This window comes from Gallus gallus, chromosome 10 (assembly GCF_016699485.2).
Source record: "Gallus gallus isolate bGalGal1 chromosome 10, bGalGal1.mat.broiler.GRCg7b, whole genome shotgun sequence".
Taxonomy (NCBI): domain Eukaryota; kingdom Metazoa; phylum Chordata; class Aves; order Galliformes; family Phasianidae; genus Gallus; species Gallus gallus.
Genome location: NC_052541.1, coordinates 10,321,174 through 10,341,803, shown reverse-complemented (window position 1 = coordinate 10,341,803; position 20,630 = coordinate 10,321,174). Strand labels below are relative to the sequence as shown.

Here is a 20,630-nt window from a genome sequence, read left to right as displayed (position 1 = left end):
GTTCGAGGGAGCCTGCGTTCGTTAGAGCCTGAGAGCGCCGTGAGGCACTGTGGTACGCGCGTAGCACGGCGCTCTTAGAAAGAGTCAAGCTGCGTCAGGCAGAATGCTTTCTGAATCCTAGCGGAGCACCTTTCTGACGCGAAAATAATCGTTCAGTCAGCTGAAAGGTATTGCATATGTGTGCGGCTGGAAAGCGGGTTTGCTGTGAGGTTGAAAGCCTCGCGGTAGTGGAGGGGGAAATAAAAGAGAGGTTTGGTTCCTCGAGTGTTCTGAGGGAGCTCCCGAGCCCGCAGCCGGATGGTTCCTGGTCACGCAGAGGGCAGATGTGACAAAGAGGGTACAGAGGTAGCTGTGCTATGGCAAGGATGCAAGGGATTTTCTCTGTTTCCTTGGTTCCCCCAAAAGGGTCTGTTACAACTTTATTTTTTTTTAGAGGCCTCGATGGGAATGCCTTAATTTCTTGCTGATCTCCTCATCCTTGTGTTGCAGTTTTATTTATATGCAGATTTGAAATCTGGGCTTTTTTTTTTTTTTTTTTTTCCTACCGGGAAGGGCTGGTGGTTTCCAGTGTTTCTTCCACACCAACGCGTGTAAGCTGTTGGCATTGCTTTTCAGGGATCTGCTGTGGTAGGGTCAGGCTCCTTTCATTTCCTCGTACCTTGTTGCCAGAGGAGCAGTTGGACAAAGCAGATCTTCTCATTGACAAAGGATGCTCTTGAAGTTAAGGACTATAGTAGCAAAGTCTGTCGGACTAATTGCAAGTAATGCAAGTTTGTAAGGAAATATATTTACCAGAGAGAACCTTTTTCTTTCAAGATGTTTTAGTAAACTTCCTCATTTTAGAGCTCTGAGTTAATACCAGACTGACGAACACCATTTTCTGACCTGTGGGACGAAGTGTGCCACGCAGCATGTGGGCACTGCCCTGGTGGCCTTAGTGGGAGCTGGAGGCACATAGCAGAGGATACATTTCTTTGTTGAATGCAACTGTGCTGTTCAGACAGTGGTAAAGATGTGTAATAAAGCAGATGATATCTCACTGTTAATTTTTTTTGGAAGCTAAAATGGGTTAGGGTCAGCGTTCAGTCTAACGATTCCTATGTTTGCTGAAGCCTTCCGCTTACTGTGTACTTTGCAACAGTTCTTCATTTTAATGTGAGTTACACATCGCTTTGGTAATCCGCAACCCTGGTAATAATCAAATTCAGGTATTCTGCATCTTGGTCAAACACTTGGAATAATACAATTCTGAATGATGCTCTTGGGAAGGCAGATTCTTATAGAGCGCAATTGCGGGATCTGAGATACAGGACTGACAAAGCAAGCTGTTAGTTTGGTGGACAGGCCTTTTTTGTAAATCTCACTTGAGGCTGGGAGTGCCCAGGCTGCTTGGAGAAGGTGGAATCCTTTTGTTAACACACAGTCCTCTTCATCTTTGTGGGGAGAATCCCACATGACATGGCCTGTTTGGAAACGGCGAGCATTTCCTTAGGTGTGGTAGTGTGCTGTACAGGATGAATAAAGAGAACTGTCATTTTAACAGACAAGGTTGGAACTAATTCTTTGGAAATCCAGATGGAAAACATATTTTGAATGGACAGGAATTGCATATACGTTAGGCAGGGCAAATTCATTATTGAATGGTCTAAAACACTAAAAATATGATTTTACAGGAAGACTTTTTAACGTGTTCATCAGCACAAATACATTTGGGAATCAGAGTTGTAATACAAGTCATAACAGCTGCTGGAAAACTGTATTTGATGTTATTGTAGATGACTAAGACTTTCTTTTCTTGTTGGTTTTTTTTTTTTTTCCCCTTGAAGTGAACTCTTGCTCTCATGCTAAGAGCACGAGGATACATTCTTAGATAAATCCTTAAAGTTTAGACATCGTAGGTGTTTGATTATAATGACTACTGGAAGTGTCTTAGCATTAAAAAAACAAGTCCCTGTGAATATTGGGTCTTTTTTTTTTTTTTTGCAACAGTGAAGAAGGCTGAGCTCTGCTGCTTTGTTTCTGGGAATTGATCATCTTATTGTTTTTTACTGCAGGCTGTTGATTGCAGATGTTTGCTGTCTTTCCTGTGACCTTTGTCTCATGGTTGATGCCAGTGCGTTCTCCAATCATGTAATATGGTTCTATAAGTATATTTTAGCTTTACTAATTATAAATGCAGTGGGAAAGCTTGCTGCTCATGTAGTTAGGATTGATCCAGCTATGAAGACATCTGCAAGGAAGCCTTTGTAATGCCATGTGTTTGCACGTGGTGCCTCTAAGTGATCACAAAGCAATCAGAATAAAGGCTGTAATTATCTCAGTACATAACTAAATTCATCATCTTCATATTCCCCCTTCACAGAAACGTAGCTGGGATCTGTTGTGACTCAGCAAGTTAAAATAATAAGCATCTTATCAAGACACTTTTATCCTCAGAATCCCCAAGGCTTTAACACAAATGTTAGTGTGTTGAATTACAAGGCATCGAGCCTTTATCCTTCCACTCCTTAAGCACCGAAATGCATAGCACTGATTTTTGATGGAACAAAAATTACAAAACTGGGCCGTGAATGGGAAGATCATTCTGAACAGTGTGTACTTGAAGAAAACCATTCATAGGTTTGAACTGTTGGAACAGAAAGTCAAAAATAAACTACTGGCAGTTTGATTGGTACTTTGCCGAATACAGGAAGTATTTGTGCTTCAAGATCCGAGGAGTAATTAAGATTTCCCATTATCTGATGATGCCAGACAAAGACTTCAAATTCAGTGAGGATCAGTCAGTTCCTACTCAGTTTTTAAATAACGTTTTCAGCCTCTTCTCAGTATAACGGCCAAAGAAAGCAGTTGTTTGCCTAACCAGTAACTCAGCAGAAATTCTGAAAGAACCAAAACTTCTTCAGGTACCTGATTTGTGGCATGCCTCTAATTCAGATGCTCCCTAAATACATTTGTGCAGGAACGATTTAATTTCATGGTTGTTACTAAGTGGAAATGATAGTGAATATTGCAGAACATAGTAATTAGCTCCAGTGCAATTCATAAAACTCTCGGATTAAAGCTATTCAACGGGCAGTTGGTCTTCTTGGACCGATTTCTATTGGTTGTACTCAAACAATGAAATCCACAGGTTTTCTGATAGGCTTCCTCGAGTAAACTCAGTTGGATTTGACTCTTTTTGTGCATCACCACTCAGAAATAAAACAGATCTTATAAACCTATAACATAATTCCAGTATTCAAGTATATAATTAAGGCTTCTGGTTTTCCTTTTAAACCAATATTTACCACTAAAAGCTTGCTGAAGAAAAGCAGACTTTCCGTACCGGTAAATATTGGTTTATACTGAAAAACCTCAAGCATTTTTCGTACCACTTTTGGCCTGCGCACCTCTGGCTGCTGGTGCCGTGCTTTGCCCGTGCCCCTCAGTGAGCAGGAGGGAGGCCGGGATCTTATTTTTCCTATCATTTTTATAGTATTATTCTGTACATAAATGGAAATCTAACTAAGGAGTGCAATGAGTTCATAGGTGTTGGCATTGTGTCCCGGGTGCCTGGTTGCTTTCTCCTAGGATGTGGTTTGGTGTCGGTGTGACTTTCTCTGGGGAGCGGGATGCAGGGCACTGGCTGTTATCAGTGCTTGCTGAAGGGCTCGTACTGAGAGGGATAACATATTATTTTTGGTTTTAATCATGTAAATAGATGTCCTCCTCACTGCCACAATGTGGTTTAGTTGTGTTTTTGAATACGCTAGTTTAACCACTGCATGTAAATTTTAAATGCATTTAATGAAAGCTATCTGACAGTAGCTTGCCCTGTGTATCTTTATCCAGAGCCAGGAGCAATGCAGGAGCTCCCATGATGGCATTCTTCTTGTAGTTCCACGTTGTTCTTGAGCCTGAAGGTAGACACTAAAAAGTAAATAAATCTCCAGGCCTACGTAATCCTGGTGCTCTCCACTGAGATTACCAAATCCTGTAATTTGGACACCGTTTCTTTTAAATGCCCTTAATCCAGTCTATAATTTATGGTTTATGGGGTTGGAATCCCAGGCCTGCAGAAATTGTAGCTCAGAATTAGGACTCAATGCGTTTTGGGCATGCCCACGAAAAGCCCTCCAATGGCACAAACTTTTGGTGAGTACTGTCCCAGGCTGCCTTTCACAATGACACACTTGCATCTGTTGCCAGCCTCTCAGCCTGTCTTCCCCCTTGAGCTTTTCTCATATCACACTGCAGCTGGGCTGAAATAGTTTTGGTGCGTTCTCTGTCTGTAATTTGAAATATGAATCGGATCCCCCTCCCTCCAAAGTACATCAGAAAAATACTTCTGAATTATTTGGTGTTCGTTTTCCATTGATGATAATAAGTTGCAAAAAGAACAAACAGAAGAAAAGGGCTACGATAAGCAGTGCAGCAATCTTCTTGACACGCTGTGTTGTGTTGGAAGTATTGTAGTATTGGCTCAGGGGCCTTGGATGAGACAACTTTCCTGTCACCAAGCCGCGCTTTGCCAAGACAACATGTTGATGATCAGGAGTTGGATGTAGATCCTTTCCTCTCTTCCCTTTTTTCACTTATTTATTTAATCTATGTGTTTACTTAGTTACTTTGCCCCACCTTGCTCTTACTTGTATCAGGTTGGCCTGCTGCCCTCAGCCAGGTGCTGCTGAATGGATCTCAGCTGGCCTGCCATCACTTTGTGCTTAGTCTCCAGGTGCAGAATTTCATTTTGGGTTTGCCACTTTGTGTCCATCTTGGATGTGTCCTTTGGAAGCTGGCTGTGGCTATGAGTAGCTGGCTGGCAAGTTAGAATGAGAGTTATGCTATAGCCCTTGCTCAGAAAATAAGAGATATTGTGGATTACACTGTTTCTTTCTATGTGCTCCAGGTAATCATTTTCTTCCTTGGATACACGATGGGACTGTCTCATCTTGTGCAGCATTGTCTGCCCCGACCCTTTCTGCTCTGTTTGTAGAAGTTTTGTTGAACGTTTGTTGGGTGGCAGATGGTGTTAGCTCTGTAGGATGTGTAAAGGATTGAGGGGAAGAACAGCACCTGTGGAGAGGGCATCCGGAATGCAGAGAATTATCTATGGTTACAGCGCAGGTTTGCAGGGAGAATCGTTTGGAGGAGACTGAAGAAGCCAAATCACAGTTCTGAGAATACGTTCCTCGATAAAGGGCCAGTTTAAGATTTGCAAAAGTAAACTTCTCCCTTGTTGACAGCTAGTACAAACTTCATTTTGTGTTCAGTGGTAGTACAGTCTGATCTGGCTATGCTTGCTGTATTACCTGGCTGAGCTGCTCCACATGCAGCTTCATCGCAGTGAAGTACTGCAGTGACAACATTTGGCACTGTAGTGGGCTTGGGGCTATGGACTTTGAAGCGTGGGGCTGCCCTCAATTCATTGGGAGCAATGGGAGAATCACTGGGCCAGGGTTTGGCAGGAGTGGGCTGTCTGTCTGCTTCATTTACAGTGACTCTTATTGAATGAAATTGCAGCTTCTGTTTTCCTAATGCCTATTTTCCTTCCCTGCAATGTGTCATTCAGCTGTGCTGCTCACTTTGAACAGTCTTGTTTGTCATCACTCATCTTTCATCCTGCAAATGTGAATGCTTTCTGTATAAACTTCAGTGCAAGTTTTGACAAGGGTCACCTTAAACACATACATGGATTTAGCAGCCTCTGGTTACTAGAACAGTACTACACAAACTATTTAGCTGCAGGGATCACTAGAACTTCCTCTTGATGTAAGTGCAGCAGACATTGGCTAGTCAGAAGCCATCTCTCCTTAAACAAGACTTTAGGAAGTAGGGATCTTTGGATGTATACATATGGAAGTAGTCAGAAATTAATCATGAGCTTTTTCTCTCGCAGTAGGATCACCTTCCATCTTGCTACTCTTCGTTTCCATCCTGAATCCTAAAGACAAAGAAGACATAGCTGCATCTATGTCACTTTGGTCTTACTCCCCAGACTCAGTAAATATTTTTGTAAAACGGAACAATTGTGGCCTGGAGTGTTTCTGATTATCCATTGCACTCCGCTGGAAAATATATTCTAGCTCTTCAGCCTTGTATTGTGGATGTCTCTTTTGGTTGCTTTCTCCTCAATTCTGACTTCCCCGCTTCAGTTTAATTTATTTTTATTTTTTTTTAGAATTTCAGACCTACAGAACCAGCCTCATTCATGCTAGGGTTGATGTGTACATAGAGACAGAAGAAGAATCAACTCCTTTTTTTATGGCAGCTCTTTAAAGTTTGGGCTTTTCTCTGGAAGGTACACTGGAAGGCAAAATGGAGCTATTAAATTAAAACCTGTGCCTTTTGCTTTTGCATATACACATTCACTGAAGTATGAAGGAGTTCCAGCTTTTATCTGGAAGAATATTTTGAATGTTGACTTGCTGGAGAATCTTTTGTTTTCCTTTTTCCTTTTCATTTTATGAAATGATTCATGACCATTAAAGCCTCAAAAATACCGAATGAAAGCCGCAGTTCTTTTGTCTACAGGCTTAATCATTTTCATCCTCTTCTTCAAGCTTCCCTCTTTCTCATGTTTTGCTGGAGGACATCAGAATATCCAGTGATGTTCAGCTGAGGTTTCAAAATAGAGTTTGTTTCCTTTCAGGAATGTTATTTTTCTGCCTCTTCTCTCTTTCTTTGTTTTTCCCTCTGATATTCCATCTTTTCCTCTTCCTCGTATACGAAGTAAACTACCAGTGACTGCTGGGGATGAGGTGAATTAAAACTTGGGGATCAGTATCAGCAGGGTTTTCCCATTGCACAATAGCAGATATACAGTTAACTGACCTTTCAAAACCACAGCATTGCTATCCCAGCTTGGCGAGAGTCAGAGGGTAGGAGACAGCGTGTGGTGGAGGGAGGAGGAGGAACGCTTCTGTCTTAGCGAAAATAAATCTTCCAGTAGCCTACCAGAGAGCATTTTAAAATACGAGTTAGAGGAGTTGCTTAACACCCAAGGGCGTTTGCTGACAAGCATTGATATAGCTGTCAGGTTTATGAGACTCTCTCTGAGAGCTTGGATGTGCTCTGAGGAGGACATAGCGCCAGCCCATCCCAGCCATCCACATGCCACACACGGTTCCTGTGCTGCTGCCCCATCAGTGCATGACACGGGCTGGCAAATCTTGTGCTAGCTGATACCATGGAAGATTGTTAGAGGTCCACCTGCATTGATAATAGCAGTTACAGAGTGAGTGCTGGAAGTGGTGCAGGAGCTGCAACCTCATCTCTTCCTGCAGCCCCAATGGGAGTGACGTCTGGAGGGCTGAGCACGGCCCTAGAGCCACAGCTACTGCTTTTTCCTGTGTGGTGCTATGTAGGGACACCAGGGTAGAAAGGCTCCAATTTCTTTTCCTCTGAATGCACTTTTAAAAATTAGAACAAAATATTATTACTATCTTTTGTTATCATTATAGTTATTCTTTTCTTTTTAATGTAATTTAAGGGCATACCTGCTCCCAGCTATGCTTGTCTGGTCCAGCAGGCAGTTTTTGAGGCGGCATACTTTTTTTTATTTACATGCCCTATACAGCCATGTAAATTGGGTGTCACACTGGACCCACTGACATTCTCATGTGGAACAATGAGGGAATACGTGCCAGAAACGCGTCTGTCCCTGGCTGTGAATGGGAACAAAGCCTGGCTGTCAGGTTAGATGAGTCTTCCCTGGAAAAGACACAGGCAGATTTTCAGAGCAAGCGCGGAAGAATTCACTTAATGTCAAATACTGCTGTGGGATTGCTGTATTTAGCTGTCACAGTGTGATGGAAGGTAGGGTTAGAAAAGTGTTCAGTCTTGCTGCAGGAAACTTGCATGTCGTTCTGAACTCTTGACTTGTACATAGGCCGGAGCCAAAGACACCCGTAGAGCTGCTCAGCATGTTATTTTTCTAGTTGAACTGAGCCAGGATTCTGGGACAGCGGTATCCTTACTGTCAGAGTGAGAAATAGTTATCATATTAGGCTCTCTGCATGGCACAAACGTGCAGGCTCACTTATTGCTTGGCAAAAATAAGTATACCAAAAGCAATCCCTTGTGTGTAAAACACACATTTTGCTTAAAAATGTGTACTTTGTGGGATGACAGGAACTCAGTTCCTTTTGTTTACTCTTGGAGTCTAGCATCATTTCTGAGATTTTCCTTTTATGTGATTGAAATTTGGCTCAGCCCCAGCTCAGGGCAGGTGAATTTAGGTTGGGCTGCTTCCAGCTCTGCCCAGTCAGGCTCTGAGCATCTCTAAGGATGGAGGTTCTTGAATCTGTGGGAAAGCTGAGTAAAGCTGCAGCACAGACAACAGGTCGGGGCCAATTTGAGCTTTTAGCATTTGCTCTGAGGTGCTGAGGAGTTTGAGAAGGTATGTAAAGCTGTTTTACAGCAAAAGGTAGAGATACGATCACGTGTCTCTGGAAAAAAAGACTGAAAGTTACTCCTTTTCACATTCCAGAGCTACTATTTCTTAGTATGTTGGTTAGAGTCTGACTTGGAGAGCCACATATTTAAGTCCAGAATACCTTTTTTTTTTTAGTGTGGTTTGTCATTGTTTTTAACTCCCTGTGCAAGCAAGGAAGCCCCGCTCAAATTCTAGCTGGAAAGGATCAACAAATATTTTTGGGGTCAGTTTTAGCAAGTACCGGTCCTATGCATATAAGAAGAAAAGTAGGCAACTGCTCCTCTAAAAATAACAGTTGGCTGACGGTACTGCTTTAAATTGCCTCCCTTCTGCCAGAAAGCTGTGTCTCTACGTTATGTTAAACATAGGCCAGCTGCTGCAGCCAAGGAGTTAATCGAAATTGTTCATTAGGCTATGAGGAATCCCCCTGTGTGTGTGCAGGGAGTGAAGTGGGACGTGGGAGTGAAGAGAAACCTTCCCCAGTGCCCTGGCTCAGCTCTATCTGGAGTTCAGCCGTCCCCTGCCCACTCTGTCTGGTCTCTCCGTCTCATTTACCCGAGACCCACGCTTTGGGCTTGATTCAACCTGGGTTGCACCAGTGTTGGCCGGCGCATGGCAGTGCTGCTGTCCGGCTGTCTGCCCGAAGCCTCACACACAGCACTGCCAGAAGCTCTTCCTGCCTTGGGAGCGGCTGATGGGCGATGCTGTCTTCAGGAGAGGGGTCCTGGGCAGGGCGAATGGGGACATGCAGCAACAGGATGCCCCTGGGCAGGCTGCAGGGCCCTGGGAGGATGCAGTGATGCTGCAGGTACTGGTTCCTGTGCTGGGTGGTCCCTTCTCAGCAGGGGTGGAGTTTCCCTGCGGTTATTCCTAAAGAAATCTGCTGGTTTGGTGCATGTGGTTGTTGTCAGCCAAGCTTGTCATTTTCAAACATTAATTATTGGAATTTCCAGATGCATGTTTTTCTCTCTGCTATTTTTTAGTGGATGACTAATGTCTTTTGATAATTACTCAACTCACTTTGCTACTGAATTTGTACTTACGTATCATCAAAGACATAATTTCTTGTTTATTTTGGATGTCTTTGATGAAACTCTGGATATCAGTCAGTGTCTCTCAGCACTGCACCATTACATAAATCCTTTATGATTTACAAGTTTAGCAGTGACTAAAATAAAGTGAAAGCCTTTCCTCTGAATCTTCCCCTTATCCCCACAAGAAAAGCCCCCAGAAAATCCCCCCCAAAACTTTCCATGAAATTAAGAGCGTAGATTATTGATCTGTGAAAGGAGGTCATTATTTTATCCAGTTTATAATCCAAACCAAGGGGGGGACTGGAAAGATCAGTCGGGTCATTTTTTGACCACTTCAGACATAGTTCACTCTTTACAAGGCTGTACGAGCTGTTGAACCTTTGTTTTTCAGTGAGTTGTGTCCTTGGCTCCTAACACTTCTACACTGGCTATGACCACAAGAGCTTTCAGAAGCATGACTTGCTCTGGTGATATGGGATTGTCTGCCCCTGCCATCCTTGTCTCCATGCTGGGCATCGTGGCGAGAGTGTGCTGAGTTATGGGAAATAAGTTCCCACTTAGTGTAGGTGCCATTTTTCCTGCTTTACCATTACAAATCAGGTTTTATGACTGAACTCGGTACTGCTGTTCATGAGAACAGTTTTATAAGAATATAAAATGCTTCTTTAGTATTCATAGCCTATAATATCAGCAGGAAAATACATTCTATTAAACGCAGTGGTGCTTAACTGCTTAAATTAAATACCATGATAGAGCCTTTGAAATGTGATTGATGGTGTCCGTGATTTAGCATGAGGAAAATTGTTATCCCATTTAATGCTTTATTTATTTACAGGCACTTACTGGCCTAGTGTCTGATCACCTCATAAATATCAATGAAAGTAACCTTCAAACTTAACTCCTTTTAAAGATTTTACAAATAGGCACAAGGAGAAAACACCTCCTCCCCCTGAAAGAAGCCTACAGTAGAGTTCAGAATTTAATACAGGTTTCTTTTATAAGCTAGACAGCAGCTTTCTGACGAAAAAGTGTTCCACTGGAAAATACACTTGTCAGACTCAGACTGTTCCATGGAAGTACAGTTTGATGACTTTTTTTCTTCTTCTTTTTTCTCTTCTGAAAGCTAAGCAAGCTGCCTCGGAGTTGGAGCTTATGGCGTAGTCTACCATGTGGACAGCCTCAAGGCTCTCAGGGTCTGTGACTTCATGACTGCTGGCACATCTAGGTTTTCCAGAGCCCCATTTTGGAAGCAGATTTTAAAAATCGGGTTTCCCTGTGACTCAAAAGTCTGCTCCTGGCTCTTAACTTGGACCAGATGGTCCCCAAAACCAAGTACTTGCTGAAACTGAAATTTAACAGAGCATCTGCATATCACTTTATGATCAGCTGGTTACAGATTATTAACAACCTGGATCAGAAATGGGTGGTTTATGCCTGTGGTTGTAGCAGGTAGCAACAAATCCATTCTGTCTGTCTTAGTAAGTTCCATTATTTCTTCTGACCGGAGAAGGTGAAAAGCAATCTCACTTGTCTGCTTGCCAGTCTTACTTGGCAGATGATCACGGAGCAACATTTGGCATTGATGAACAGGGAACTCTAGGAAAGTTACATGGTTATAGCCCTGCAGGGAAGTAGCTGACATTACTAAAACTGAATACATCGGAATTATATGAATAAGAAGACTGCAAGAAGGGAAAAGGGCCCTGCAACATGCCCAATTGTGTTGCTCACAGTCTCAGTTACCACTTTGTAATTACAGAAAACCAGTGGAAGATAATGGTAATGTTTGCATTCACTTAAGTATTTCTGACCAAGCACTTAATGAAAATACTACGTGTCACCAAAGCTGGGGTAATCGGGGTACTTGAAATTGTGTTAACAGTACAAATCCCTAAATAAATACAGTAAAAAAAATCTTGTTATTTAGAAAATGTGCATAAATGAATGTTTGTATATATTAAGATTGTTTTTCTTAAGTTGCCTCACCATATGAGGTAACTGTTGTTTACTTAGACTTTGCAATACCAGAGATGAAGAATTTTCTGAAAGAGAAAGGGCAAAATAATAATTAAAAAAACCCTTCCTAAAACAATAAGCACTTCAAATCTGTCTGTAATCTGTATATCATATTTTAAAACAGCAGTTTCTGGGAAGTACTAGTTTATAGCTGACATTAGTTCCGTTAATCTATTGAGTAATTCCTCAGAATAGTAGTACAGGTTGTAAAATTTTCCTTAAGATTACGAAACACACAGCAAAAGGAGACAATTTTTTTTCTTTTTTGAAGGTGTGCCTTACTAGCTTTAGTTACATGGACAGTTGCATTAAATAAATGCGACTTAGATCTTAAAGAAGTTATTACTGTCCACTTCTCTGATTTTAGCAATGAAATCATGGTAGGGCTGCTGTCATGTCCCTTCAGCTTTCGTTAGAGACCCTTCTGAGATGCTTATTTGAAAGAGCAAATATTGATGAGGGGGATGGGATGGAAAAAAAAAATCCTATGGATCCATCATTTCAGAAGTTCAGTAAGTCCTCACTGCAGTAGGCCCTTCACCTGCGTTTCACTTGACCCCTGTCTGTCTACACGCACATCCTTGATCTTTTTAATAGCAAGTCATTTTTGTTATGCATAACTGGGCTATTTATTTGGCTTATGTCATGATTGGCATGATTTTACTTATACTTTCATGCAAAGTGCTGCTCAGAGACAAAGCAGGGAGCACTAATAGTGCTACAGAGTGAAGAAGTGAAAACAATAAGAAGCTTGGAAGTTATGATTCAAAATGCACTGAGTTTCCTCTGTGTTCACCAATTGATTTTGTATTTAAAGGGGTGTTTTGCTACAAAACCCCGTGAGGTATTTTTTCGGATATAGTTTGATAGGAGACAATTTTGCCCATTCTTTTCTTGTTGTTTACATGGTATCGATTTGATTTTTTATTTTACATCATCTTTAATTTATAAATGTGTCACCTACAAAACCTAATGATCATAGGCACGCAGTTCTGCTAAAAACATACCACACTTTTAGCTTTAATTATTGAAATGTATTTTGCAGTGATTTACTTTTTCCATCTTTATGACTCTCCTTTTAAAACACATTTCTGAGCAAAAATAAGAAATCGTCTTTTTCTTTCTTTCTTTTTTTTTTCCAGACCAAATGTGTGTGGATCACGTTACAATGCTTACTGTTGCCCTGGATGGAAAACTTTACCTGGTGGAAACCAGTGCATAGTCCGTAAGTTAATCTAGTTATACGTTATGAATGAGGTTTATCTTTGTCCCTGTATGTCAGGGTATTTTTAATTGTATACCAGAGCTGAAATGTGTTTCTGTATGGTTTCAATAGCAGCTACACATTATTTCTTTACTGTTTTAAATATATTAAGCTAATACACAAAGTTTTGTGGGCTATGATATAGTGATGTGATACCGGTATTTAACAAAGGATTAATCTCATCCACATGTTCTGTTTAAGTCTATGGTAAAGCGATCCAAGGGGTGTGTGGACTCTCAGGAGCGAGTAGCTGTGGAGTATGTCGATCTATTTAAGTAAATGGAAGGAGGCAGGGCCAGCAAGTACATTTACTCTGCTTGTTTGGACCATATCCCTGAAATGTATACGTAGGGACATCAGTGTGTACATATGTTCGTCATGTTGCTGTATACATAGTCACACCTAATGGTACGTTGTACCGTAAGCAGTTCCCAAAGGCTGATAAGACCCTCTTCAGAGATACTGGGCAGCTTGCTCTCAGATGGGAATTGTCACACTGCTGTGTCTGTGGTGCAGAAATAAAGGGAGCATTGTAATGCTGCACCTAAGCCATCCTTCCTCCAGGAGGGCTTTGGTAAAATGGACCACAGTTTCCCTTTTCTAAGGAAGTCTCCCTGTGTATTTAATGCAGTCTACAATGTGTTCCTGAGCGTTTTCATAAGTGATTAGAGCTCCAGGTGTTAGCTGTCTGTTATAGAGACACAGATGAATGGAATAACCCTCTTGGGATCTGTTGTATGCAATTTAATGAGTTTATGGGTGTTTTTGTCATGGTGCTGAATGCATATTTTCTATCAGGTGGTTGGTTTTTTTTTAATGTGTTGGGGTTTTTAAAGCAAGTTTTAAAGGTATTTGTTTTATTTGTAGCAATCTGCAGACATTCCTGTGGGGATGGATTTTGCTCTAGACCAAACATGTGCACATGCCCAAATGGTCAGATAGCCCCCTCCTGTGGTTCAAAATCAAGTAAGTATTTCTTCTTCGTCTTTTGTATTGCTCTTTTGAACCTGTCAAGCCGGTAAGGTGTGTAAGATACTTCAGTGCTCAGTATTTAAGACAAATAACCTCTGAATCACCAGGCATACATCAACACAGGAAATACAGTGAATGTGGCTTTCTATGATGAAACTGAAGAATGACTCAGAAGCTAGCTATTGGAGATGCTTTTTGTTGGCTAAATTAGTTTTATTATAAGTTATGTTTATTTGTCAGTTTGTAATGCTAATTCCAGTCTTTGCTTGCTTTCTGGAAAATGTCATATCTCTCTTCAACATTAGACATGGACAGATATGCTGTTGTAATGAGAGAGAGATCTCTGTTGGCAATTGGCTGAATTTATCTTGCTTTATAATTCTACTATCACTGTAGCCAGACACTATTCTATTGTTTACACGTATAGGCCTACTGATTTGCAGTAAATTAATCAAGTGTTATAGGACTTCCTTGTCAGACTCAGTACATATCTACTGAACCTAATACTGCTGACCTCATTAAAGTGACACTTCCGTAGATGCTGGAGGTACAGAATGGGTCAAAGTTTTTAAATGAAGCAGCTTTTCATCTGAAAAATTCAGATGCTTTGAAAACAAAAATTTTCAGAAATGACTTTTTCTAGAAATGTTTGGATTTCAGTTATTCAAGGAATGTTTCCCAGACCCAGAATAAAATGAGTAAAGTGAAATCCATACAGTGAGCAAAACAGCTCGGTGGTTAATCTTGAATATCTGATTATGAAGTAGGATCATGCTTGGGATAGTCTCTCCATGCATATATGAGATGCCAACGGTACACTCATTTGAATATGGTGTTTATCTCTTTGAATATAGAAGACCCTGATATTTGTATGAAAAAGGAAGTTTTGAGGAAGAAAGCTGGGGGGAACTTTTTTCCACACAGATGCCTGTAACTATCTGAACAACGTATTAACTGAAGTCAGTGGGGAAGTCTGTAATGTTAAGCAAAACCATCATTCTTTTCATTTTGAATATCTCTCTAGTCTTAATGTGTGGTCTGCTTGGCCCCTATATTCTACCTTGCTGTTTTCCTGCTTTCCAAGCTGAAAAGAGTTTTCCCACATAACTGACCACTTCAGTTTGTGGCTTTAGCATCCTTTTCATGCAGTAACAGTGGAAAAACAATAACAACTGTGGAATGTAGTGGAATGGCATGTACTAAAATGGTAAATATTGTTCTTCATAGTTCAGCCCCTTTCTTGTGCTCCTGCAATGTCTGTTAGGAGAGGCTGGGATGAGGAGAGCTTGGAGCGGTGCAGCTCCCAGAGAGTACTGGGAGGAGAAAGAGTGCAAAATCTTCACAAATGTCTGTGTTCATTCCAGCCTGGGTTTGCAGCTACTGTTTTACCAGGTGCATCCGCCTTGATCCTGTAAGCCAGTAAAGAAAAGCATGATGTTCTCCTAAGTCCCTTCCAGAGTACAGAAGGAGAGGTACATCCCTACATCCGTTACGTGTTTTGGCACCTTTGTAAAAGACAGGAACGAGTGGGCTTTAGCATTACCTCATTTTTTCTTAGGCCACACTGAAGTATTTTATGAGTCAAGACTTAAAAGCAAAATAGAGTATGAGTAAAGTTACAGTTGTTCTTGTGGTTCTTTTTCTTACATATTCTACCATTTGTCTCCATAGTTGTAGCCTTCATTGGAGTTGCATGCACAGATAAATGGTCCACAGAGCACTTTACTACAGTTGTTTATTAAGAAGCTTTCAATGCCTATACCAGTTAGCTATTTTGGTTACTTTCTCTAAGTATGGATGTTCTACCAATTTTAAGCTTTAATCAGTGCTGACATCCTCTTCTTTATACTGCTTTATACTGCTGTGTGTGTCTATAAGGCTCACATTAAAATTGCTTTTCTGTATACTGTACCAATACATTTAGCAGTGGAGTAAAAACATACAAACATATTGTTTATATCTTGCTTAATTAGTGCAATAGTTTCAGATACTTTTTTACATGTGTGTTTTCACATCACCTCTACTTAGTAAAGCAAACCAATCCTAAATGGAAAAGTGTCTTGAGTTGTTGTAAGGAGAAATTACTGCTTCTGTGCACTCTTGTGTAATAACTTTTATGACCCAGCACCTCATTAGGACTTACAGAACATACAATTTCTGAAAGTCATTTGCTCTGTTGGCACTGCAGACAAAGCCCATGAATACATATTTACACAATAGACCACAATGGCTTAGATCTGCTCTAGGAAACGAAGGGAACATAAACATAAAAAATACCATTTGACATCAAAGGGTTACTGTCAACTCACATTGGCTACAATTAATACTTTGTCGGTATACGCATCCATAAACCGATCGATTAATTACACTTACACAAATGAGAAAAAATTCTACTCAAGTAATACAAAAAAAAAATCAGAAGTGGATGATGTCCAATCAATATGCTAGTGTAATTACCACACTGATTGAGTCATATCAAATGATCTGTCAATTCATTCTATACTGTGTAAAAATCTAGCTAATGCCAAAAATCAGAGTATTGCAAGAGTGCTAAGTTAGGTGTCTTGCCCTGAGTGCTGGCAGGTAGATAAACGCTAGTTGTCTTTTTCTGTATATGCAGATGTTGCTTTACATCTCAGGTTTAAACAAGTTTGTTATATTTAAAATACAAATAACAGATAGAAGGTGAAAATACCAGGACTTCACACAATTAAAAATATGGGCCTGATGCGTGAGATGTGTTTGAGTCTTCTTTTGAATATTTTAAGCTATATCTGTGCTTGGTACTTAAGGAATCAGTAGTGGTTACAGGTTTTAATTTGCAGACAGCCATAGTCAGAAACCAAACTCAGAACAGCTTTGACAAGCTACTTGTCTGCTGGACTCAAATAGTGCAGACTGAAAAGCAAAACATAGCCTCTGACTTTGATTCTTATGCAGGTCACTTGTTGGGATTTTCTGGTTACGAATCAGCTTTAGGAATCTGATTCGTGGTTGAAAAGATCAACTGGTGGTTTTCTCAGCAGGGATTTTCGTGACATCAGTGAACTTGCTGGCTGAGTAGTGGTTGTTTCTCAGTAGTTCTTGAATTTTTGGGGTTTGTTTACAGTAGGCATGGAGATAGCATTGCCACATGTAGAGGCATCACTCAACCTGCTGCGTGCGAGTCTGACACTGCAGTGCACAGAATGGGGAAGGCAGTTTGCCCTCTGTGGTGGCTGCCTTGCCCCTACCAGCCAAACCACTCCAGACACAGCCACTTTGTTCCGCGCTTATGCTGCAGGCACATCCCACCCCATGCCATGTTGTTGCAGTTGCTGCTCCACCCTTGTGGGAGCTGGGGGCAAGCAATGTGGAGGACAGACAATCCTTCAGCTGCAGGCCTCCCTGCTGCCCACAGGCTCAGGTATGTCCAGCCTTGCTTCCAAACCTGTTTTAGTCAGAATGGCTTGGGCTGGCTGAGGCAGGAAGGCTTTACCTGATGGGGCTGCTTCTGAAGGGAGAGCCATGGCTGCAGGTGTGCGCTGAGGGAGCAGCTGAGGGGAGCTGAGTGCCTGCCCGTCCCAGCAGGCTGGTACACCGTATGAGCTCAACATGGGGCCTGCTCCGCTCCCCCTGCTACTGACTCAGCTGAGGACAGAGCTGGTCAGTCAATCAGTGAGCGCTATCAGAGCCATTGTTCTGAGATTTCCTCAGAGATTGGGCGGGAAACCTTGAGCCCAGGCCCTCAGGTCTGCACCCGCAGAGGCCGCTCCCTGAGGCGGTGTGGGAGATATCTGCTCAGCCAAAGCTCAGCCCCTTGATTTATTCTGCTGCTGTCAGAAGTGGTGAAAAGCCTTGATTTTTGAAAGTTTCCAAAGTTTTTGAGGCTGCTGTGGGTTTTCTCAGGCAGCTGCTGCCTCGCGTGGATGCAGCCCTTCATCCCTGCCTGGTGCTGGCTGCCATCTCCTGAGTCAGTCACTCGACAGAGAAAGCACGCTGAGCATCTGGGATGCAGTGAGGCCATCATTCCTTGTTTACAGCTCCTGGCAGGCAAAGCCCTGCGTCATGCACAGCCAGGCTGGGAGCGTTTCCTCAGCAGTGGCATGGAGAGATGAGGCGGCTGCTCCTGTGGAGTGTCCCGGGCTCCAGATGCCAGGTTCTGCTCTTCAGGTTTTTCACCCCCATATTTTTTAGCTGATACTGCGGAACTGATGGTGTGGGTGTGTTACCTTTTGGCTGCTTAGTGATCCCCTGAATGTTTCGGGAGCAGTTGTGATGTGATGGTGTACTCTGTATGGATGAAGTTTTTGCTCAGATTTGCTGGGAATTTACTAAGACAGTCAGAAACTGTGATGTTTAAATATGCAGCGTGTAGTTTCTCTTTGATAATCAGTACAAGCATTGCCCACACAGTGTGCACGGATGTACTTGATCTTGCCGTCTCTTTTGCAGGTTTATAAAGCTGCATTCCTGCAGTTACCTCTGTTTTGATTTGAGAAATTTCCATTGCAGACTGTTTACAAATTGGACCTGAAAGAGAATGATAATTTATTAAGAGCAATAACTTGTTAACAAGAAAAGGCAAAGCTGTAAGAATAGACTTACCAGCCTTATGGTAATTCCTGTGCTTTTTCCTCTAGTCTCGGTCAATGCAATACCTTGGGACAGGTTATTTCATTGAGTGGAATTTCTCTACTGACACAAATGGAGTTGTTGATATAGCTGAGGCTCTGGACCTGCAAGTAGTATGTTACTTTTCAAAAATGCAGTCTTAAAATCATCATCTAAGCTCCAGACAGCCTTTTGCATGTTTTTCTATAAACTTTTGGAAGGGTACTATTTCAGAATAGTCAGTATTATTTTGGAAATACTGTTTTCAACATTCCTGTAAAAGACAACAAAAAATGATTAGTTTACTGACTTGATGTCACTGATTTTACTGCATAGTAATAAGGGACAAATATCACTGATTAGAATAGCTCATTTTAGTAATTACGATGTGTTGTCCCAGCAGTCTCTCCCGTAATGATTTTAGTTTAAAAAGGAGGAAGAAATATTTTAACTTGGAAAAGTTCCTTTGAGAAGCAGTAAGACAAATTATGGAAAATTTTGTGTGTGTGTGTGTGTGTGTTATGTGTAAAACCACTCCTCATCCCAAAATGGGGAAATATACTTCACTGTTACTAGAACAAATAATACGAAAATCATCATATAAGCTACTGTTAACCTTTTTATCTCAAATGTAGTTCAAACTATTTAAATGGCTTTGGTCTTCATGTGGGAATGGAAATTAGCTCTTGGCATAGCTTGCTCTAATTGAAATCAGTTTGTGGTTTTTAAGTTCCTTCCCTGCTTGACAGATGATATCATTTCCTATGCTTTTTGTAATCCCCTCTGTTTTTCTAAGATTGTATAAAGCTAAGTCAAACTACACATTTTAAAGAAACGATACACCTTTTTCTGACCTACTTAGGACATTGTCCAAAAATCTTCACCAGATACTCACTTTGTATTTGCAGACAATTTCTCTTTTTGTTGAGGAATGTTAGCACATTTTTGTTGCCTGAAGTACATCCAAAGATGTATCGTAAATCTGAGACACAAAAGAAATGTGAGGTAGAGTGTTTACCTTTATAATTGAAGAATTAAATGTACCGGTGTTTCAAATGCTTGATTATTTTAAATCCTTTCTTCATTTGCATATTTAACTTCTATTCTGTGGATTCGTATCTCTGTAGATGGTAATACAGTTAAAATTATTAATTCTGCTTTAAAAAAAAAAAAAAAAAAGATTCCATTCACATACTTTCAAACGGTACAAAGCCAAACAATACTTAAGGGCTTTGCAACAGGAAAAATTCAGTGGTTGGCATGGCACCTGTTAGCAGCAGGCTTTGGCAGTACGTGCAATTTGTATTTTTCTGACCTGAGCATTTCAGACAGCATGGGGTAGGTATCCAGTGCTCCATCACAACCTACTAAAATGCTGATCTCCTGTAATCCTATCTGGGGAGGAGCCTTTCATGTGGTTCCTGTTAAAAGGGAAAGCATTTCCCGGCTGCGTACTTGTTGTGCCTGCCCCTGTTAGCAGCTGTGTCAGGCAGTGGGAGCTGTGAGGAGGACTTTGCTGAGAGGCCTGCCTGCTGCTCTGTGCCTGATGAAAAGCTTTAAGTTGTTCCTGACCTCTAGTTAAAAAGCATATTTGTCCTTATTATTAGAAAAACGCAGCACATGCTTTTATGCTTTACTGCCGTCGGACTTGGCCCGCATGCTAATCGTTACAAATGGTGGGGCTGCTGCTGAGGAGAGCGGGCTGTGCTACTCCCCGGCCTCTGCTCCTGGCAGGGGAGGTCTCTGGCTCTGGGGAAGTGCTGTCTGTGAGCTCTGCAGGCACAGGAGTTAGCAGCAGCTTTATGTGGCAATGGGCTGAGCCCATAAAGGGCATGCAAAAAGGAATTACCGTTACTTTATCTTTTTGTGCAAGAAGTCCTACCTGGGCAGATCAGCTTCTGATACTGTGCGTGTTGGCAGAGCCAGGCTGTCCTCAGGACCTTTCTTATTTCTTTCCCTTTAATACTTCCTTTTCCCATTACCCATATGATAAGACTGTTACTCCTTGGTGGTATCTACCAGAAGTCCAGTACTTTCCCTTACTGATGATCTCTTCACACCACTGCAGGCTAGGAGATGTATTCTGCAGATTTATGTTCTCTATGACGTGCTACTGACTTCAGTGAGTGAAGGTAGTGTCAAATTCTTGCACTGCAGCTTGTAGTTCTTAGGAACTGTAAATCAGTATTGTTTTCTGTACTGCTATTTTAAATATGTCTTAAAATATGCATCTTCTGTTTCTAGTACTGCTTTCTAGTTCATATAATCAGTCCCTGAAGAAACCCCCTAGCAGATAGTTGTATGTTTCTGCTTGGCTTGGTTTAACTCAGGAAAA

General features: G+C 41.5%; 1 protein-coding gene and 1 long non-coding RNA gene across 2 annotated transcripts in view; one reads left to right on the top strand and one right to left on the bottom strand.

Annotated features, from left to right (window-relative positions):
• Nucleotides 1-20,630, top strand: part of FBN1 (fibrillin 1) — a 146,811-nt gene that overhangs the window by 1,210 nt on the left and 124,971 nt on the right. Inside the window, exons 3-4 of the mRNA XM_015291934.4 lie at nt 12,609-12,691; nt 13,598-13,696. Of these exons, the coding sequence (XP_015147420.1) occupies nt 12,609-12,691; nt 13,598-13,696 (182 nt within the window). The remainder of the gene's footprint in view (nt 1-12,608; nt 12,692-13,597; nt 13,697-20,630) is intronic.
• LOC121111593 lies at nt 17,850-20,624 on the bottom strand. The gene is made up of 3 exons (XR_005862693.2): nt 20,178-20,624; nt 18,290-19,416; nt 17,850-18,214 (listed from the first exon to the last, which is right to left on the bottom strand). It is a non-coding gene; the product is annotated as an uncharacterized LOC121111593 (long non-coding RNA).